The sequence below is a fragment of the Cotesia typhae genome, unplaced genomic scaffold, assembly GCF_013202065.1.
Source record: "Cotesia typhae breed Kobodo isofemale line unplaced genomic scaffold, CoteBio_Ctyphae contig_50, whole genome shotgun sequence".
Classification (NCBI taxonomy): Eukaryota; Metazoa; Arthropoda; class Insecta; order Hymenoptera; family Braconidae; genus Cotesia; species Cotesia typhae.
In genome coordinates, this window is record NW_027423758.1 from 2,475,284 (window position 1) to 2,495,206 (window position 19,923).

Genomic DNA, 19,923 nt, shown 5'->3' on the forward strand with positions numbered 1-19,923 from the left:
CTTTTTTCCTTTTTATCATTCTTAGTTTACTAGTTCAACCGTCCAACCGACTTATTGCCAATTTTCTTCGAGTGCTAGCCACAACTAGGTAATCGTAAAAGCTCAACTGAACTTCAATAACCGTTTGAACATCCTTCTTGAGTGCAGTTCCACGTGGCTATATCTAGTATATCTTCAATAATTCTAATAATTATTATTATTATTAAATATTTTATTATACATGCCCAAACTGTTGATTTAAATTCGTTACACTTAAAACATTATTTTAAAGTGCATTGGTGAATTATTGCTCTTAAAGCTATAACACACACTTTTTAGTGTTTTTTGTTAGTCGAACAAGTTGTGTACACCATCAGCACTACAAGAATAGCATTTCACAAACAGTAAAATAGTCAAGGTAAATCTAAGTGTAATTGAGCTTCATGCTCGGTAAATTCTTACAACTCTCAAGTTATTTTATACAGCAGCTGAAAAAAAGGAAATAGTATTTAATGTTCACTTTATGTCAAAATTATAATTAATTACTTTTGTCTGAGATCTTTGACGTCATTCAAGTCAAATAACTTTTCAAGACCGTTATATTACTTGTTTACTTTGCACAGTTGAAGCGCAACAAGCTGACAAGTGTTTTGTACGGTGAGAATATTAGGTTAAAACTTAAGCTCTCTTATAATGTTACACAGAAAGAAAAATTTCTTGATTTGAGAACAAAATTCTTGGCTCAAGAAAATTTTCGGGTGCCTGAAAGAAGACCGAAGTTGTGTTGGCCGAAGTAAAAATTTTTCTTGAAATTTTATTCTTGTGGAAATTATTTTTTCTTAATTTAAATTATCATAAATACTTGATACAATAAATTTTACTATACTAAAGTTAACCGACGTTTTTAATTTTTTGATTTTTTTCTATTAATTAAACTAGTGATAAAAAAATATTTTTAAAAAATTGCATGTGTAATTTTTAAAATTTTCTACATGTGAAATTTTTTCTTTTCATTTTTTTTAAATAACTTTTCAATAAATTAAATTATTAAAATTTTTAAATGTCGGCTAACTTCATTTTCATTAAATTTTTATATTTGATCAAGATTTTTAGATACTTTAGGGAAGCAGCGCCTTCCCCTTCAGCTAAGAAAAAAATTTTCTCACCTTGAGAAAATTTTTCTCTTGAATGTTTGAACCCATTTTATATTATTTTAGCGTGCAATTATACATATTGAATGAAAAAAAAAATGATTCAATATTATTTGATCCTCCCATTTGACACGTTAATCAATAAAAATATTAATGAAAATTTACTTCTGTCGAGATATTTAATTTTTTGGAGCAAGAGAGAAATTTTCTCAACACAAGAAAATTTACTTCTATCAAGAACTAAATTTTTTTGGATCACGATACGTATTTCTTAAAGCAAGAGAATTAATTTTATTGGAATAAATGAAATTTCTAGTGTCAAAAAAAAATTTTTTTTTCGCTCAAAAAAATAATTAAGAAGGAAAATATTTTCTTGGCTCAAGTGAACCTTTTTTTCTGTGTAGAAATTAAATAATTTTCACTGAAATTTTTTACAAAATTGCATTTTTTATCAGGCTCAATTAAATTTTAATAAAAATTTGATTTTAACAAAAAAATAAACTATTTCCTACCAGATATTAGACGTTCTGATAGAGTGGCTGCCAAACAAAACAATATCACATTTAAAATTCCCAATTTCTCAACTACTGTCTACGAACATTCATTTCTGATCTCATCGATACGCCTCTGGAGAGAATTACCACCTGATGTCATAAAGGCACTTAGCATTGATACTTTCAAGACAAAAGCTTACAAATTCTTCCATGACCTTGTGCTTAAAGAGAACTTGATTCCCGGCTTCACTGATGACGATTCAAATCATTAAAATATATATTTCTTTTGATTGTAAAAAACTGATTATATTTTCCTAAATTTTCGGATTGTTCTTAAATTTTTGTTAGCAAAATCTCAATATTGTTACAATACCTATTTAGAGACGTTTATACTCTTACATGTACTTTATATTCTTATATTTTTATATTTTTGCCATTCGGCCATTGCCTTGGCATACAAATTAAATAAATAATAATATTTATTTAGTCTTTAATCAGAGGTGAGCGTTCAATTTTCTTTATCCAGTTACGTGGATGTTTTTGAAATTTGATAATAAAGAAAGCCTAAAACATTCATGTCAAATATGAGCTGAATATTTTATTTTGTCCCATAATGCGGAATGTTAGATATGCTGACGTGATAAAAGTTTTTTTTGCAGTAATGCTTTTAAAAGAATGAAAATGGAGACTGGCGTGTAGTTCTCTTAGAGATGTCATTACTGCAAGTAAAACGATGGTAAATCTCACTATTTACATCAAAATAATAAAAAATTATAAAACAGAAATTAACAAACATCTGTCAATTTTTTAGATTTTTATAAAAATTGAATTATTATAAAAAAATTTCACATCAAAAAATTCGAAAATTTATTTGTAAGAAATAAAAAAAAAAAAAAACTACTGCATCAATTGTTTGAAAATTTTAAAAGTATATTTATACGAATTTTGGGAATACGCAGTAAAATTTTTGAAGAAAAAAATTAAATATTTTTCGTGTTACACGCGATCTCCGACGGCGCTAAAAAAAAGGTCCTCTACTGCTGGAGTGATTCCGGCCTTATCCGTGGATAAAACGTAAAAAAAAAAAAAAAAAAATTCGCGCTACACTAAAAGATATTGTCCGTACAATGACCCACAGTCGAAAAAAATTATCAAAAATTGACAATTTGGCGACGTTTTAAAAAAAAAAAAAAGTTGAATTTTACCCAAAATTTTGGTCGTTTTTGGTCTGCCAAAATTGGATTTTTGATCTGCTCAAAAAACTGGTGGGTCATTATATGGAAAACTACATACAGAACAGGCAGAAAAAAATTTGGTAGTGATCGGATCATTTGTCTTCGAGTAATCACTCCAGCAAATTCGAAACATGCTGTTTAAATGGCTGTAACTCAAAAACTATTTGAGATATCGATTTAAAATTTTAGTATGTTATTTTCAAAGGCATAACCTATCAAAATATGAAAAAAAAAATCGATTTTATAAAAATTTCACACTAGTTGTGTCCCTTAAATAAGCAATTTTTTAATTTACACCGAGACAAAAAATTACTTTTGAAAAAAATAAGAAATTTTGTAATAAAAAAAAAGATTTGTTGAAAATTTGAAATAATTTTATTTCTTAGCTAAAGAAATAAAAAAATTTCTCATAGTAACTTTCTTGTTTAAAAAAAATTTTTTTGATTTAAGAGAAAACAATTTTGAGTGAAAATTGTTTTTTTTTTTTTTTTTAATCAAAAAAAATTTTTCCAACAAGAAAGTTACTGTGAGAAAAATTTTTATTTTTTCAGTTAAGAAATGAAATAATTCAAAATTTTTAACAAATTAATTTCTTCTCACAGTAATGTCCATTTTTTTCAAACAAATTCTTTCCTCTCAGTGCATATAATTCAATTGTTCTTATCATAATGCCATTTCATAGAAAACATAAAATTTTACATTATAATGTGCACTCTGTATCGCACAATACTCTACCAGATATTTTATTTATCATTCAATAGTTTCTAATGCTCATTTATAGAGCAACTCAACGTTTCAAGTACCAGATGCTTCGAATACACTTAACTTTTATCTATGTACCTTTTATACATTGTTTTAGAGCCAAAAAGGTCTTTTCAACTTAATCTGACATCGTGTAGCTTGGTGAGTTGAAGCGCACTCTCACAGTGACCTTTCGTATAACTCTATCAAAAAAAAGTCCATAACTTTATAACACAAATTACATTTCTTCATAACCATTAGTGAAAAAATCCACTTTACAAATGTTTCATCGTTAAACGAAACCGGGGGTTTTAAAAAAAATTTTAAGTTAAATTACCGGGTCCTTAATTTAGAAAAGCGTTTAAATTCATAGGAGCAGCGATGAGAAAAATTTAATTCGCATTTCTAAACATTATTTTTCACTCCCCTCGTGGTTTTGCAGTTGACTAAACCATTTTTTTAACTTTATTTCTTATCTATATTATTTTATCCTCATAAGCCTCGTAGTATACCGACAAACATCCTTTATTTCTTCACTATTCCATAAATATGATCATTAATATTTCCGTAAAAAATGGTCGTGCGGAATCCCAAAGAAAATAAAAAACACATAACATTATTCAAGTTATTTTCTGAAAAATAAACTTTCTACCAATGTTACAATATTTAACTTTTTTTTTTTTTTGTATTCATTTGAATTGTATATTTATCATTGTAAATCTAATACAGTAAATCAACTTGAAAGCCTGTAAGCTTTAATTTCCGTATTTTTAAATTTATCCATCAAGTAAATTTATTTCTCTGTTTTATTGAGTGACAAATCAACAAAAAAAGAGTTTTACAAAAAATAATTATGTGTAAAAATAAAAAAAAAAAAAATAGGAGCTAGTGAATCTGTCATCCGGAAGCGGAAATTTTAAGCTCTCGAATGCTTTTAATTGATTCAAGCAAATGTTTTTCCCAAATAGCATTTAAAGAGTAAAAAAAATTTTTAAAATTCACAAAATCCCAAATTGGAGCTTTTCAAATTTTATTATGAATACTAAATCCTCTTTATATTTAAAACAAGGGATTTATTTTTCAAGCAAACCCGCATTGTCTTGAATTTTAAAATAAATCTAACACGCCGGCATTCTGTAAATATTCCAAGCTTGCAAATAAACACTAATAATTACAAACTGAATTAATGCCAAGCGATGTGATTAACTTCATTTTCTTTATTTACTTCATTATCTGTTTATTGACAAGTATTTGCTCTATTTTAGTGTATCTAGAGGACCAATAACTTCTGTTTCATAGTATTGATCTGTTCTTCTTCTTCTTCATCTTTTTCTACTTTTATATATACATATAAATGTATGTAAACACACAGAGTTACGTGAAACTGATTATGTCACCAGTGTCATTTCTCTTTCATAGTAAAAGAAAAATAGACATAAATCCTTTTATGATTTATAGAAACATATTAACCAAAATACAGTAGTAAGTTTCTTCTTTTTTTTTTTTTTCTTAGTCATCATATCCATTACAAAAGTTTTAATCAATACTTTTGTATAGTGTGTGTAAATTAATAATTTAAAGACCTTGACTTAATAATAAAATCTTGCTATCCTTGATGATAATAAATATAATAATAAAAGTCCAGCAAGACCCTATAGACCTACATTAATGCCAGTAGAGCCTTTGATAAATGTTTGATGATAAAATATTCCGGTGGATAATTTATTCGTAGTACGTAGTACTTAGTATACAGAGGTATACAGTAATAGAGGGTGAAAGATGTTTTTAAGTAGACTAGGGTACACACTGATGAGAGCAAAGGTGAAACGTTAGGCAGATAGATATGACAAGAAGAAGAAAAAAAAAGACCGTCATCATCATCAATGTGTACTGTGCATAGAGATAGGTTATTAAAATGCAATTTGTCTGTACGCTGAGAGGATAATGCCACGTTGACGAGCAAACGACAAAGATGAAGATCTATGTATAATATGTATATATAGATGACACCAGACGTAGGAGTGTTTATAATAAATTAACATCTTCATCAGTAATATCCAAGTGATGTTATAGCGCAAAAGTTGTGTATTAGTCTGTTCCTCTTCTATTCGTGAGTTTAAATCCTTGGAGAACATGTTTCAAAGGGTTTGATAGTGTCTCCAATTTCCAAGCGATGTAGGTCGATGCACAGAACATTAGAGTGATGGAAAAAGACGTTGGTAGGTGGGTGGTTCGTTCCCAGAAGGTGGGATTATTCTGCAATGACCTTTTCGCGCCTGCGTGTTTTATAGCTTCTCTTCTTATTCACTTTTTTATAATATTTTATCCACTAAATTTTCATTTTTTAAGCTCCATGTTTTATTGCTGTATATGTTTTCTTACGCTTTTAAATCTATTTATTTCTTCCATTTATCTTCACTATTTGAAAGGTCATTCTATTTTTTAATTTTTTAAACGGCTTTTTTGTTTTTCTGTTTTCTGTAAAAATAACAAAAGTTTGGTCTATGCACTAAGAAAAAAGTTTTATTTTTTTAAAAATGAGGAATAAAATTTTTTTTTTAAGTAACTTTCATGTTAAAAAAAAAGTTTTGGTAATTATTAACAATAAAAAAAAAAAAGTTGATTATAAATTTTTTAAGAAATTGTGATATTCAACTTTTTTTTTTAAGTGTTCGTTTTTTATTATGTACTTTTCAAAAAAAATATATCAAAAACATCAAAAAAAGATAAAATATAAATTTTATCAAAAAACATGAGAGCTAAAATTTTTTCCAATTTTCGAAGGCAAAAAAGCTATCAAAATCTTTATTTTTTTCTTCCACGATATTTTTAAAAACAAGCAGAATAAAAAAAAACTTTAAAAACTTGTAAAAACAAGCAGAATAAAAATAAAGTTGAAAAATGTTAATTTTTCACCTTAATATGGCTAAAAATAGGGTGGACCCTACTTGTAAATAATTACCAAAGTTTTTTAGATTTGGTGAAAAAAATTCTGAATTAAAATTCGCCAGTTGTCTATTTAAAATCAAGAAATAAAATTTTTAACAAATTAATTTATTTTATGATTTTTTTTTTTTTCAAAAGAAGTTTTTTCTCTCAGTGTGAGTTAACACATAAAAATACCCAAGTATAATTTATGGAATAAGAAGTATTATTTTTCATACTTATACTTAGATATCGTGTCAGATAGAAAACGTCAATCTAAGCGGCATGAGACAATCAAAAACAATCCACTCAAGTGTCTAGGTCAGTCCTCCTATCCAAGGTATCAATTTAAATCTTCCAAGTAAACTTTATATTATTTCGAGTTGTTGAGGTGAGTTGCGCTCATAAATTGGGAATTATATGACGTCAAAGGCCTCAGTCCCAAGCAATTTAAGCGCATAATTACATAAGATTAAATATACTCGTACACACAATTCTTTTGAAGAACAAACTCATAAATTTTAATTATTCTGTTTATAATAATTATGAATAAACTACTTATTTCATGGCTCGGTGACTTTTGTGGGAAGCATTCTTATGATAAAATTTTTAAAAATAAAAATAACAAATTAATGTTACAAATTTTAGCTCACTGCTAATTTTTTCATTATTTTTATTTTATATTTAAACTTTTAAATCTACTTCGAGCGATAACGTTCATCATTAAAAGATCTTCTTGGCTTTGATTTCCGGTAAAGTGTTTAAATCAAATGATCCGCACCACCGAGCGATGTTTTCTTAAACACCTTCAATCACCGGCTATTATCCTAGTCCTAAAATAAAAAAAAATCGTCCAAGTATTTTTGTCTAAAAAAAAAGTAAAATAAACCAATTACGTTATCGTTAAATTGAAAGAAAAAAAAAAAAAAAAAAAAAAAATTAAATACTTACGAAGATTACAAGACGATAAATGTAAACTTTTTTTATTTTTTAAGCAGCTTTTAATATTTTCATAAGTATTTAATTACCACCACGTAAACTTTTAGTGTTATGTTCATGACTAAATGCATTAAATAACATTAGAGTAATAAACTTTAGTATGTTACAAAGGTTCTCTATTAACACGTAAGACCCTTTAGATTTTGATGGGACAAGATTACATGGGTCATTTGTTAGCAACCCGACGCTCGGTTTGTACTATTTGTGTGTGAAACTCGTGCTTAATTTAAAACAATATTATTATACTATTTTCTCTCTCAAGTTACATTAAAAAAAAAAAAAAAACTGACAAACAAAGATTAAATAATACTCAGTATTTAAATCTCTCAATGAATATTTAAACCCGAGAGTCAATCTCTCTTTACTCGAATTGGTTTAAACTTCAATTTAAAAATTTCTTTCTTCGTTTACTCAAATCTTTCTTTTCTTTTTTAATTGCCATCTGATTAATGCATTTAAAGATCAACTTTCGATCAACTAACATAATAAAAAGTAAGTAAATGAATGAATGAATGAATTTTTTTCAACTTTCGATAAAAAGAAAAAAAAATTCTGGTCTATCTCTAGCTGATGACAGAAAAAAAAAAAAAAAAAAAAGGGAAAAATGCAACAGAGGAGCAGAAGAGCGGCTGGGGGATCAAACGCCCCAATTTTAGTAGGATCGATGCTCCGGGACAATTGTTTGTAAACATTATACGTATTTGACTTCCTGTATATTGGTTTTTCGTTTTTAATTCTCCAGTTAGGGAGTAAAATTTATGCTTACAGCCTTAAAGTAGATGAAACACTTTTAAGCATGTGGGGTCATATCTAGGGCAGTATAAATCAGGATCCCCAAACATAAAATAAAAAAGAACCTCTAGAATAAATAAATAAATTTGAGTAGAAATAACACTTATAGTAATTGCGTACCTGGGATCTGGAAGAACTATTTTCTTGCTAGCACGTGCTGCTGGAGTACATTTGCTCTTCTCCATAGCCATAAGATAGCTGACATCAGCGAGAACAGCTTCAAGATCCGCCATATTGATAAATTACTTGCTTTCTGGAGGTTCCTTAAACTGATAATTATCAATAATACTGTTGTTTGCAGACTATCACTCAGTGCCCTGAGGCTGCTGGATTTTTTAATCCAGAGTGTCTTTATATTGTTTGAAATGTGTGTTGTTGTCGACACCGCTGCGGCTAGTAGCCACAGCGGCGAATTCACTGTCGTCTTACACTCACTCGTTTCTTCTTAAAAAATTTTTTTATTAACTTTTAAGAGCTTAAATTTTAAATCTTATTTAATTTATCGTGATCAGTAGACCACGAGATTCACTGTTGTAAATCCACTACTCACGCTTTAGATCTTGATGATGATACTGATACTTTTTCTGATGATTTAAAGCCTCTTGATAATCTTGACGGTGATAAATTATAATAAAATGCTTCCCCGAAATATAATTCACTTTTATCGTAAATTTAGTCTATACATGATTAAAAATATATTTATAAATTGTATTGAAATTAAAAATTATATATATTGTACAAAAGGTTCGAAGCTGAAATACTGACAATTAATAACAAGTCGTTGCCGTTACATCGTCATTACCGTCTATTAATTTGCGTAGTATAATGAATAATAATAACAATAATAATTTATTATTATTAATGTTGTGTTTGTAGGATATCCCTCCAGATTTTTATCACACTCAGCACGACACACCAATCACGGAAGGCAATACCGGGAGTCCTCTTTGGTCTTACAATTATTATTTATATATTTTCTTCTCTCTCTCTTTGTTATTCACACTCCATACCCGCTAAAATTTATTTCATCTAGTTTGAATATTCAAAAAATTTTAATTAATTTTTTTTTCTTTATACTGAAATGATAATAATAAAAAAATACTAATGAATAAACTCAGCTGTATGTTTACAGGTGGTGTTTTTTTGTACTTTTTTTTTATGATCGAAAATGACAGCGGAGTTTATTTTGTGACCTTTTCATCAGGACGACAATGACGATTACAGCGACGATATGACACTCATGCACCAACTCACGTATCAAAACTCAAGTCGTTGATACATCCACTATATACTTATATTGTACATGTATACATATATTTATTTTATATATATATATGTATCTACTTATAGTAATAGTTTTAGCAATAGCGTGTACTATTAACTTTCAGCACATACACACTAGTTACTTCCTAACTATGACCTCGTCCGCACCCTGATTGGCCGGAGACTGTAGAGAATTGTGTTAGAAGTGATTTCTCGACCTCGATATGATTCTAGCGACTCAATTTTGTATCACGGGAATACTCTGAAGTTACTTTTCATTTATACTCTGTTGGTACTGTCAATATCTTCTTTTTATTTTAATTATTATTTGTTTTATTGACAATGTATAATTTATGATTTATTAATGAAAATTAAGTAACTTAGCAGATAGTTGATAATTTAAAAAATTTTTATAACAAATAAATTATGGCAAAAAAAATTTATAAAAAAAATTGACATTTAGAAATTTTAAAAAACTATAAATGCAATTTTTGATAAATTATTTTTTGGAGCAAATTTATTTGTTAAAAAAAATTAAAAAATTGTCAAGTGACAGCTAACTTTATTTAATGTCATGATTTATTATGAAAATTAATGACACTGAAGTTAGCAGACGTCTAAAAATTTTATGACATTAAAGTTAGCTGTCACTTGACAATTTTTTTATTTTTTTTAACAAATAAATTATTTTTAAAAAATTGCATTTTTAGTTTTTTTTTTAATTTTTAAATGTCAATTTTTTTATAAATTTTTTTTGCCATAATTTATTTGTTACAAAAATTCTTAAAATTATCAACTATCTGCTAAATTAATTTTCATAAAATTTTTTATTTTTTTTATTAATTAAATTACAACTAAAAAGATATTTATAAAAAATTGCACTTATAGTTTTTCAAGTTTTTTACATGTGACATTTCTTTTTTTTAATTGTTCTATTGAAATTTTTTCAATAAAAAATTTTGAAATGTCGGCTAACTTCAATTTCATGAAAATTAATATAGCAGACATTTGACAATTTTTTTATGGGAAAAAATTGTTAAAAAATTTTACATGCAGAAAATTTTAAAAACTTCAAGATGACATTTAATTTAGCTTTCACTTGACAATTTAAAAATTTTTATAAACAAAAAAATTCGTTCTAAAAAATTATTTAAAAAAAATTGTATTTTTAATTTTATTAAATTTCTGCAAGTCCATGTTCTCAATAATTTTTTTTTGCCATAATTTATTTATTAAAAACAATTAAAAAAGTCGTCAAGTGACAGCTAAATTTAATGTCATAACTTTAAGTGCAATTTTTAAAAAATGTTTTTTTTTTTTGTTTTTATTTAATTAAAAACAAAAATTGAAAAAATTTCAGGATACTCTGGAGTTTTACGTCTAAGAAAAACATAAAAAATTATTTATTATTAAAATTAATAACACATTTATGATTAACTAGTTATAATTATAATTTTAGTAGATTAATTGATCTTTATTTGAAAAAATTTAATTATGAAAAATCTGACATCTGATCATTTTTTTATTCTAGAAATTATTACTAAAAAAATATTTAAAAAAATTACATTGATAAATTTTTTAAATTCACAATAAATTAACTCGTTAAAATTTTGTCGATGCTTAGTCAACCGGCTGAATAAAAAATTTAATATTGCAAATATTGTTATCTTAAAAAAAATTTACATGTCAAATACATTTAAAAAATTATTTTATTTTTAGCTATTTTACTTTTTTTATCGTTAAAATTCGAAGAGAATAAAAATAATAAAATTCATCCATTAAGCAACGAAAAAATTTTTAAAAAAATTTTCAAGATTTAAAAATACAATTCGCGAAATTGTAAGTATAAATTGTAATTGAATGATTAGTAATAACTGTAATCACGCGTGATAATTTCCTGTATGTAAATTTACTGTATTGATAGTTAGTATGCAATGTTGAATTGATGAAGCAGCCAAGGGGCCACTGATCGGATCTATTTTAATTCAATCCAATGGGAAATCACTCAATGATTCATCTTTACCGTAATTGTATGTTCAATTCATTTTTTTTTTTTTTCCTCAATAATAATACGCTTCCAATTAACTTGGAATTCTTTAAATTCATCTAATATTAATATCATCATCATTTAGTAATTGAGTATTATTTTTCTACAACAATAAATTTGTAATACAAGTCTCAAAAATAACAATATTCCTTAATAAATAGACCAATTATAAAGAAATACTTAATTATAATTTTCCTAAAAAAAATCAACGGTAATTATTTAAAAGTTTTTACAAGGTATCTAAAAGTTTAAACAAAAACAAATTACGTATTTAGATTAAATAAAGTATACTTGAAATAAAATTCCATCATTAAGTATATCAAACAATTTAATTGAGTAATTATCACAGATAATTAAAAGCTTGTCAAGATCCATTCCACGAGTAGTTGGAGCAAACAAATATTGAGATTTTTTTTTTAAAGTAAAGAAATAAGCCTACGAAGCGTTGAAGTTAAAAAACAATTTAGTTTGACAAAATTGTCTCCAGCAATATTCTTTAAAATAATTACAATTATAAATAGAAACTCTATGAATTATTTATGTTAAAATAAAATACTTGCATTAATATTCATAGTACATCAATCAATTCCATTGATTAAAAAATAGTTTATCGTCACCTCCGGTATTTTGTTTTACCTCTAAATTGATATTTATTTCTTCATAAACAAAAAATTTACCACATTATGTATTGTATTCAATGAAAAAATGAAGATTATACATAATTTGACAGTCGTCCGCACTAGAAAAGAAGAAAAGTAAAATTAAAATATAAAATTACTTAGCAATCAATTAAATTAAATTTCATTGAACACATCAATCTGTAGTATTGGGGGTTTTTAAAATAAACATAGGCATGGATCATCAATATCACTCACCGATGAAGTGAAAAGAAATAAAAAAACTTTTAATCAACAGAATAAAAAATTGTATTTTCAAGCACTGGGTAATCTCGACAAGCACGAACATGAATAATAATTGATTTTCCGTTTTGCACACGAATGTTAACTTGTTTCGTATATCTATCCGGAAATTCCGACTTAAAATAAATAATTATAAGCGCCTGCATTCCCGGGGCTAAATGTTCTTTTTTTATTCATCAAATAGCCGTGATAAGACGAAATTTAGAACCATCTGATCTTTATCTACTTGATATCTTGCTATTGTTACTTAAATTTTTAATTACCGCTTTTTTCAACAAGTAATTATAAACTACTTATTTTTTATTTTTTTTTTTTTTTTTAAGTAACTAATATACTTAAAGAACAAAATTAACTCTGTAAAGTTCATAAAGCTGATAATTATCAAACTAAATTTCTACTACCAAAACAATAACAATTATTTTTGGAGTAATTATCCCCGAGTATTTTGTTTAAATAATTATTTTAACAGTAATGTAATCATTAGACGTAAAAACAGTAGAAGTAAAATACTCACAGTTGAAAAAAATTAAACAAGATCAATTTTATTTTAGACTGTCGACATGTCTGCTAAAATAAATTGTTTCGAACTTTTACCCTGCTAGATATCACATCCAGCGGACTTTTCTTTCTAATTAATATTAAATCACTAGGATAAATAAGTGGAAATCTGTCTGCTGTAATTACATCTTTAGTTTCACTACCAGCGGCAATTACTTTCCCTGTGGCTTCTATTTCTTCAATCAATCGTCTATAATTAACCCACTCCTGTAAAAAAAAAAAAATTAATTAAATAAAAATACATGGATATGAATTAATAACATGTAATTAAAGTACCTTTGTAGTAAATTCTGGCAAGTCTGCGTCGCTTATAGTTTCTTCAAATATTTTTTTCATTAATTTCCGTAATTTTACATCAATAAAATATTTCACTTGATTTATCATATTTACGCAAAATACATCATACAAAATTATATAAATAATGAAATAATTAATTAGAAGTATTATATCATGTAAGAACGTATTTTTTTTATTGGACTCTTACATTAAACGAATGTCATTACCCCACATTAATATTTTATCAATCATACTATTACCATACGCTCTGGAATTCTTTCACTCTTTTAACTACTTGTAATTAATTAATTACTCGGCTCGCATTCACCAGGGTAATATGACATTGAAGAAATAAGAGATTTATTAATCGAGTACACACTTAATAGTAAAGTTTAATAATTAATTAATTTTGTTTTTTTTTTTTTTTTCATTATTTTCTCACGAGAGCTAACTAATCACACGAGACATTAGATAAAACCTCGTTCTTTAAATTAAAAAAATTATTGTTTTTATACCATTCACCTCCCCATCATTTGCACTTAATCTAAAATTAATATATTTAATTATATTATAATTTTTTTTTTTAGTATTTTTGTTCATTGGTGCAAATCAAATAATAGAATAATAATTAATGAAAAATTTAATTTAAATATATTGTGTAGCTCTCTCTTACGATTGTAAAATATAAAATTCCAGGTGATTATTATTTATTTATCTAGTAATTATTGATAATGGTTTTATAATTAAAACAATTAAATATACTTTTATTAAATCTATTGTTTTACGTGTTTTTTTTAAATGTGAAATAGGTGAATAGCTTAATAATTGAATTATATATTTGTGTTTATAATGTATAGCAATGCAAATAAATTTGCAGTTACATTTTTTTTTTTAAATGTGAAAAGTAAAATATATATAAGAGCGAATCTTCGTTACATACTGAAATGTCTAAAATACAATTTATTTAATTTAAACTTATTAAATTTTAATTATTATTAATTTTATTTTTTAATGAATTTTTTTATAATTAATGACAATTTTTTTTATTCAGTTGTTTCTTGCTTGATCTATTAAATGTTTTTTTCTTCTTTAGCATCTTTACATTAATTATTTAATTAACTGATAAAAAGCGAGCCTTTTTACGTGATATTTTTTATCATCATAGTCATCATCATCGTAATCGGTAGTCATACAGAGCTAACGATTCTTACATATGTACATTAATAATTTTTTTTTTAATTATTTTCTATGCTTTTTATTTTTTTCACGTAATTTATACTGTAGATAATATTCATTTGTTTTTGAATTGTCATATGATATTACTATTGTTGGACGTTAACCCTTACAACGCTGTTCTCATCAAACTTAATGAAAGTTTTACCATTTTTTGTATTGAATATAATATATTTATATATAAAATTTTTTCCTTTTCATATTTATAATTATAAAAAACCTTAGACTCATTTGTCGAGTTCTAAAGCAGCATACTGTTCTTCATCGACTTCAGTCATCATTAAATTACCATCAGGAAGTAGAAGAACAACTCTTCTTGTGCCACCTAAAACAGAAAAATTATTTTAATATAATTAAAAAATAAAATTTGGTAGTAAAAATTTTTTAAAAATTCAATGTCTCGATTTTATCCATAAAAAATAATTAAAATAATTTTAATAAAAAATTGTCGATGAATTTTTTTTTTTATTTACAAAAAAAAAAAAAAAATTTACGATTTATCTGAAGAATAATTTTTTTCAAAATGAGAATTTTGACTTAAGTCCGTGACATTTTTGAATTTTTCAATAAAATAACCACCAAATGATTAAAATAAAAATAATAAATGTAATAAAATTTACCTGGCGTTGGTTCATCAGCTTGCACAACTTGAGCTACTACTTGAGCTTGTCCTTCGGGGTCTTCTTGACTCCCAACTGCTCCCGCAGCGGAATTATCCATAATGGACATGACCATTTGATTTTCGGTGGCTTCACCTTCGCCCTCTTTAACGTAGAACTGCGGTGCGAGATTAACCTGATCAGGCATGAGCTGAGCAACAGCCTCAGCAACAGCATGATCAAGAGTAAGAACAGAGCCTTCATCGCCCTGTTGTTCAGTCGTAACGTAGACACACTGCTGCTCACCGTCAGCACCGCGAGTCACTAATAATGTTTGACCATCTTCAGCATGACCTGCAACTTGGTATACAACACCATCCTCACCCGTAATAGTGACAACATTCGACGCGTCATCGGCAACAACCTTCCTTTCCTCGTCTTTTATTTCTTGTTTGACATTAGTGACATTAGAAGCAGAGCTTGTAACTATCGTACCCGTCAGTCCAGTCGTTGTCGCAATAGCGTCAGAAGCTATTGTCTCTGTGAGTGAGATTGTGGACTGTACCGATGTAACTGAAGTCGTCGCAGTGTCATCTAGACAAGGAAGATCTGGCGCTATTGTTACACCTGCAAGACTTAACTGAGCGGTGGGATCAGTGCTGGCTTGAACAATCGTACCTGTTGTACCACCCGGACTCATCTCCACGCGCATTATACTATTAGTCTCTGTAAGTGATTCCAATGAAGGTAGAACCAACTCTGTTGTTGTCGTCGTAGTGCACGATGAAGTGTCCATACTCTCGCCGGCTGAAGTCGTCGCTGTAACGGTTGTACCTGTAATAGAAGATGCTGCTATTGTATCCACTGAAGTATGGGATGGGGTTGGCTCGGCCTCAGCTACTGGCTCGCCATCCTCGCCTATAATTCGTCCAGTCAGCGGGCACAGGGTGAACGGCCTCTCAGGACTCTCCGGTGGATTCTGCGGAATATTACATAAATTATCGGCTTCTGATGAAACATCAGGTCCGGCTTCATCACTGCTCTCTTCGCTTCCTACTTCCTGAAATTCCATGTGAAGTCCACCGCTCTCAACTATCTTAGTCTCCTTAGGCTTCCCTGGAGTTGCTACTGGTGTTGTCGTTGTTATTTTACCACGTCCACGTCCTGCTGGTGCTTTGGTATTTACCATGGTCTTCATTGGCGTCTTTACAACTCCCTGAGGTGTAAGCTCTTGAGTCTTCCTCTTGGTCATTAAAGTTTTTTGCTGAGGTGAAATCAAAGACTGCGTTTGTTTATTACCAGGACTTAATTTGTTACCAGGAGACTGTTTCAACTGCGCTGTACTTACGACAGTTTTTACAATCTGATTCGGTGATGCAATGTATTTAGCCCGTAATTGAGTTTGTTGGGTAGGACTCATAGTAGCTTGAGGTGATCCAGCTACAACACGTTTTTGCATTGGAGCACGCGTTTGTGGAGTCTGAAGCCTTGGAGTAGGTGCACGTACAGGACTTCGAATAGATCCGATACCCAGGACACTGGTAGGCCCTGGACCACGCACTGAAGGTCTAGGTAGCAATGGACGTCCATCAGCCGTTTTTTGCTGCTGTTGTTGCTGTTGAATACTAGGGCGTACATTTGTAGTGATCCTAGGCTGCATGCCAATTGGATTCTGTACAGCTGTAACTACATGGATTTGTTGAAGTTGCGTGGGGTCAGGTTTTGGTTGAATTTTTACAGGCTCATTTTTCGGACCTAGTGACTGTCTAGGTTTGGCTGGCACTTGCTTGGAAATCACTTTCATCTGGGTGACGACCTGACTACCGTCCGGCTTGGAAACTACTTTTACTGGTGTAATGGAGTTTGCCTGTGAAGCAGTAATTACTTGTCTTCGTACGACAGTGGGGTTTTCACGATTCGGTACCATCAGAACTCCTCCAGTACCACTCTTGATTTGCTTACCAGCTGGCGAGGAATCTAGTTTAATTATTCCTTCTTTTTTAGACATTACGTAAACTCCAGAGGCTAAATTCGGCATTTGTTTAGGGTCAACTTTGACAACTCCTTTAGCATTGGCAACTAAAACTGGCGATTGATGAGTTTTTGTAGGATCAGGAGACTGGAGACCAAGTGAAGTAGCCAAATCGCTGCTCGAGACAGTTTTGTTCGAACCATTTGACTGAGCATTTGCACGATTAAAAGCACGTTGGATGACGTCACTTCGTCCCGTAGTGTTACGTTCTTCTTCAGATTCACCAGTGTAATCCTCATCACTAGCGCCTTCTCCTTTAGCTCTTTTAGCAGCCGTTGTGTCTGAATCACTATCAGTAAGATCAGCTCGGCGTTTACCCAAAATATCGTTGTCTTCTTCTTTCATAGATCCACACCACTGCTTAACTTGATCCATTGCCTTTGACTTACTCGATCTCATTGGACGCGTAATTTGAGCCGCTGAGCTTGGACCCGGCGTACTTGGCTCTGCTTTAATAATCGTTTTCTGAGTAACAGTCCTATTTATAATTTTAGTTGTTTGTTGTTGCTGCTGCTGTTGTTGTTGCTGTGCTAATTGTTGGGCTTTTAGTTCTTTCATTTCTTTCTGCTTAGCCAAATTCCGCTCGAATTCTTCCAAAAGAAATTTACAACATGAAACGACATCAGCCGATTCCCAAGTGTTGAACTCTGGAGCGTAGCCTTCCCATTTTAAATAATATTCAGCGCAACGTTTTTTAGTATTGTAACGTTTAGCCATTATTTTCTCAACAGCAAATTCTTCGTCATTGGGTTCATCATCCGGTTGTGTTTTGCCAGGTCTTACTCTTGGTTTGACAAACGCCTTGGGCCGATTTTGCATAACTTTTTTCGTTTGAGCTGTGGTGGTTGTTGTTGTGGTTGGAGCAGATTCAGAACTTTCAGCTTTGACCTCTGACTTGATTTCTTTTTTTTTCACTTCACTCGAATCTTCTGGTTGACCATTACGAACTACCTTTCGTACTATTATTGGTTGTTTAACACCTATAAATTAACCCACATAGTTATTAATGAATAACCACTTATTATACACATAAATAAGAGCAATTAACGGCTGAATCAACATACCATCGGTGTTATGAGATCGCATATCCGTCATTTTAGCATTGTTAATCTTGGTAAATGCTTGAATCGTTCGGCCAGCTGTGATCCAGGTTTCGCGTACATGCTGCTCCATTTTACACCATTTTTGATAGAGCTTCCACGAAGTGACTGAATCTTTGTCAGTAGTTTCTTGCTGTATTTGCGTATCTTTCCACAGTAAAAACGCCCAAACCTGAGCTTTCTGTTCATTCTGAAAAATTAAATTAATTATTATTAAAAGCAAAAATTAATGCAATTTATTTTTTATATTTAAAACAACAATGATCATTTTAATAGAATTGAGACACTTACATTGCCATTGTCGCGAAAGTGTGATGTTTTGGTGCAAGCGCCCTCTTTATTCTGATGCTCTTGGAATTCCTCGATGAAGTGAAATACCAAGTGACACTGACCACACACCAGGACATTAAGCCTTCCAATTTCTTCTTGGGCCGCTAAAAAATAAAAAAATAACAAATATAAATAAAACGTTCAAACTTAAAATTTTTCTTCATCAACTGTTGAATAATTAAGATTAATTAATTAAAATTTTAGATTAAAAAAAAATAATAATAAATCATTAACCTTTTATAACAGCGGGATTGTTGACCACAGTAGAACCATCACCAGCTTCCATTTTGAAATTGATCCTTCCAATGTTAATTATTAATTAAACCTGGAAAACAAAAAAAAATTAGGCACGTAAATACACATAGTTTAATACAATTAACGTCTTAAAAATACTTGAACTTTGAAATAATTCTCAAAACACGTGTATGGATAACATAAATATAATGTCAAAGTCATACTAGCAATAAATTCGAATTAAACCGATTCCCGCATAAACTTGTTATGTATAAACTTATAATATATAGTCTATATATACATCATGGAATAACGATGATAAAAAAAGCGACAAATTTTCGAGGGAAAGAGGCATTGAAATGATTAAAAACGCGGCCAGTGGCGTAAGTAACTAGTAAACTAAGTAAGTATTAAAAAAAATAAACCAGCATTTAGCTCACCTTAATAAATTCAACTAAAAAATAAACGAAAATATTATGAATAACGATCCACACGATTTTAATGAATTGTCCTGTCTAATAATATGAGTTTAACTTTCAGTTGAGAATAAACCACGACACAAAGCAGCTTTTATTATCGTGATATGATGCCATCGTGCCGCTCGATGGCGATTCGTTTCCCTGTTGTATATCCTTTTCACCAAGATGGCTCTCACTTCCCACCTTACGATGTATATCCACAGCACACGTTGGCGTTCACTTTCTACCTATAAAATATTCGCCGCTTTGTTAGACTACAACTTATCTATTAACCCTATTAACTTATATCCAAAATGATGCTTTTATAATTATCATTATTTTAATATTATTTTTTTCCATTAGTTAACTATATATAATAATATATATTATAATACCTGATAGAATTGTAGAAGTTTAGACGTGAGACTAACTCTTGTGTTGAAAAAATTTTTTCATATATATTACGATATTGTTACTCTTACACTTGATGGCACTCGTTTCCCCGGGGATTATGTTCCGAGCAAAATTTTATTGCGATGCCAGGGACGCAAACGGTA

The 19,923-nt window shown here is 29.1% G+C and overlaps 3 protein-coding genes across 9 annotated transcripts in view; all 3 read right to left on the reverse strand.

Moving 5' to 3' along the window:
* Positions 1 to 9,748, reverse strand: part of Gprk1 (G protein-coupled receptor kinase 1) — a 30,334-nt gene extending 20,586 nt beyond the window's left edge. For 4 of the 6 annotated variants that reach the window (XM_074250007.1, XM_074250006.1, XM_074250005.1 and 1 more), the window contains exon 1: positions 8,437 to 9,748. In XM_074250007.1, coding sequence (XP_074106108.1) covers positions 8,437 to 8,549 — 113 coding nt within the window. In that variant the 5' untranslated portion in view covers positions 8,550 to 9,748. The remainder of the gene's footprint in view (positions 1 to 8,436) is intronic. The other 2 variants (XM_074250004.1, XM_074250003.1) reach the window with 2 other exon arrangements.
* Positions 9,749 to 11,131: 1,383 nt separating this feature from the next.
* Positions 11,132 to 13,514, reverse strand: LOC141531955 (uncharacterized). Its single transcript, XM_074250069.1, has 3 exons — positions 13,381 to 13,514; positions 13,061 to 13,311; positions 11,132 to 12,365 (listed from the first exon to the last, which is right to left on the reverse strand). The coding sequence occupies exons 1-2, from the start codon at positions 13,486 to 13,488 to the stop codon at positions 13,114 to 13,116; spliced, it is 306 nt and encodes a 101-aa protein (XP_074106170.1). The 5' UTR covers positions 13,489 to 13,514; the 3' UTR covers positions 11,132 to 12,365; positions 13,061 to 13,113.
* Positions 13,515 to 13,547: 33 nt separating this feature from the next.
* On the reverse strand, positions 13,548 to 19,905 carry Chro (chromodomain-containing protein chromator). 2 transcript variants are annotated; one of them, XM_074250064.1, is made up of 8 exons: positions 19,762 to 19,905; positions 19,349 to 19,614; positions 18,909 to 18,999; positions 18,636 to 18,778; positions 18,309 to 18,534; positions 16,270 to 18,224; positions 15,234 to 16,191; positions 13,548 to 14,938 (listed from the first exon to the last, which is right to left on the reverse strand). In XM_074250064.1, the coding sequence occupies exons 3-8, from the start codon at positions 18,958 to 18,960 to the stop codon at positions 14,841 to 14,843; spliced, it is 3,432 nt and encodes a 1,143-aa protein (XP_074106165.1). In that variant the 5' UTR covers positions 18,961 to 18,999; positions 19,349 to 19,614; positions 19,762 to 19,905; the 3' UTR covers positions 13,548 to 14,840. The 2 variants fall into 2 exon arrangements, with proteins under 2 accessions (XP_074106165.1, XP_074106163.1); XM_074250062.1 differs by having other exon boundaries at positions 15,234 to 18,224; positions 19,762 to 19,904.
* Positions 19,906 to 19,923: the final 18 nt, after the last annotated feature.

Coding starts and splice junctions, on each gene's coding strand:
- LOC141531955 (XM_074250069.1), bottom strand. CDS start 13,488: ATGATAAATCAAGTGAAATATTTTATTGATGTAAAATTACGGAAATTA. Junction 13,312..13,380: donor TGCCAGAATTTACTACAAAG/GTACTTTAATTA, acceptor TTTTTTTTACAG/GAGTGGGTTAATTATAGACG.
- Chro (XM_074250062.1), bottom strand. CDS start 18,960: ATGGAAGCTGGTGATGGTTCTACTGTGGTCAACAATCCCGCTGTTATA. Junction 18,779..18,908: donor CAATCCCGCTGTTATAAAAG/GTTAATGATTTA, acceptor TTTATTTTTTAG/CGGCCCAAGAAGAAATTGGA. Junction 18,225..18,308: donor GCGATCTCATAACACCGATG/GTATGTTGATTC, acceptor GTTAATTTATAG/GTGTTAAACAACCAATAATA.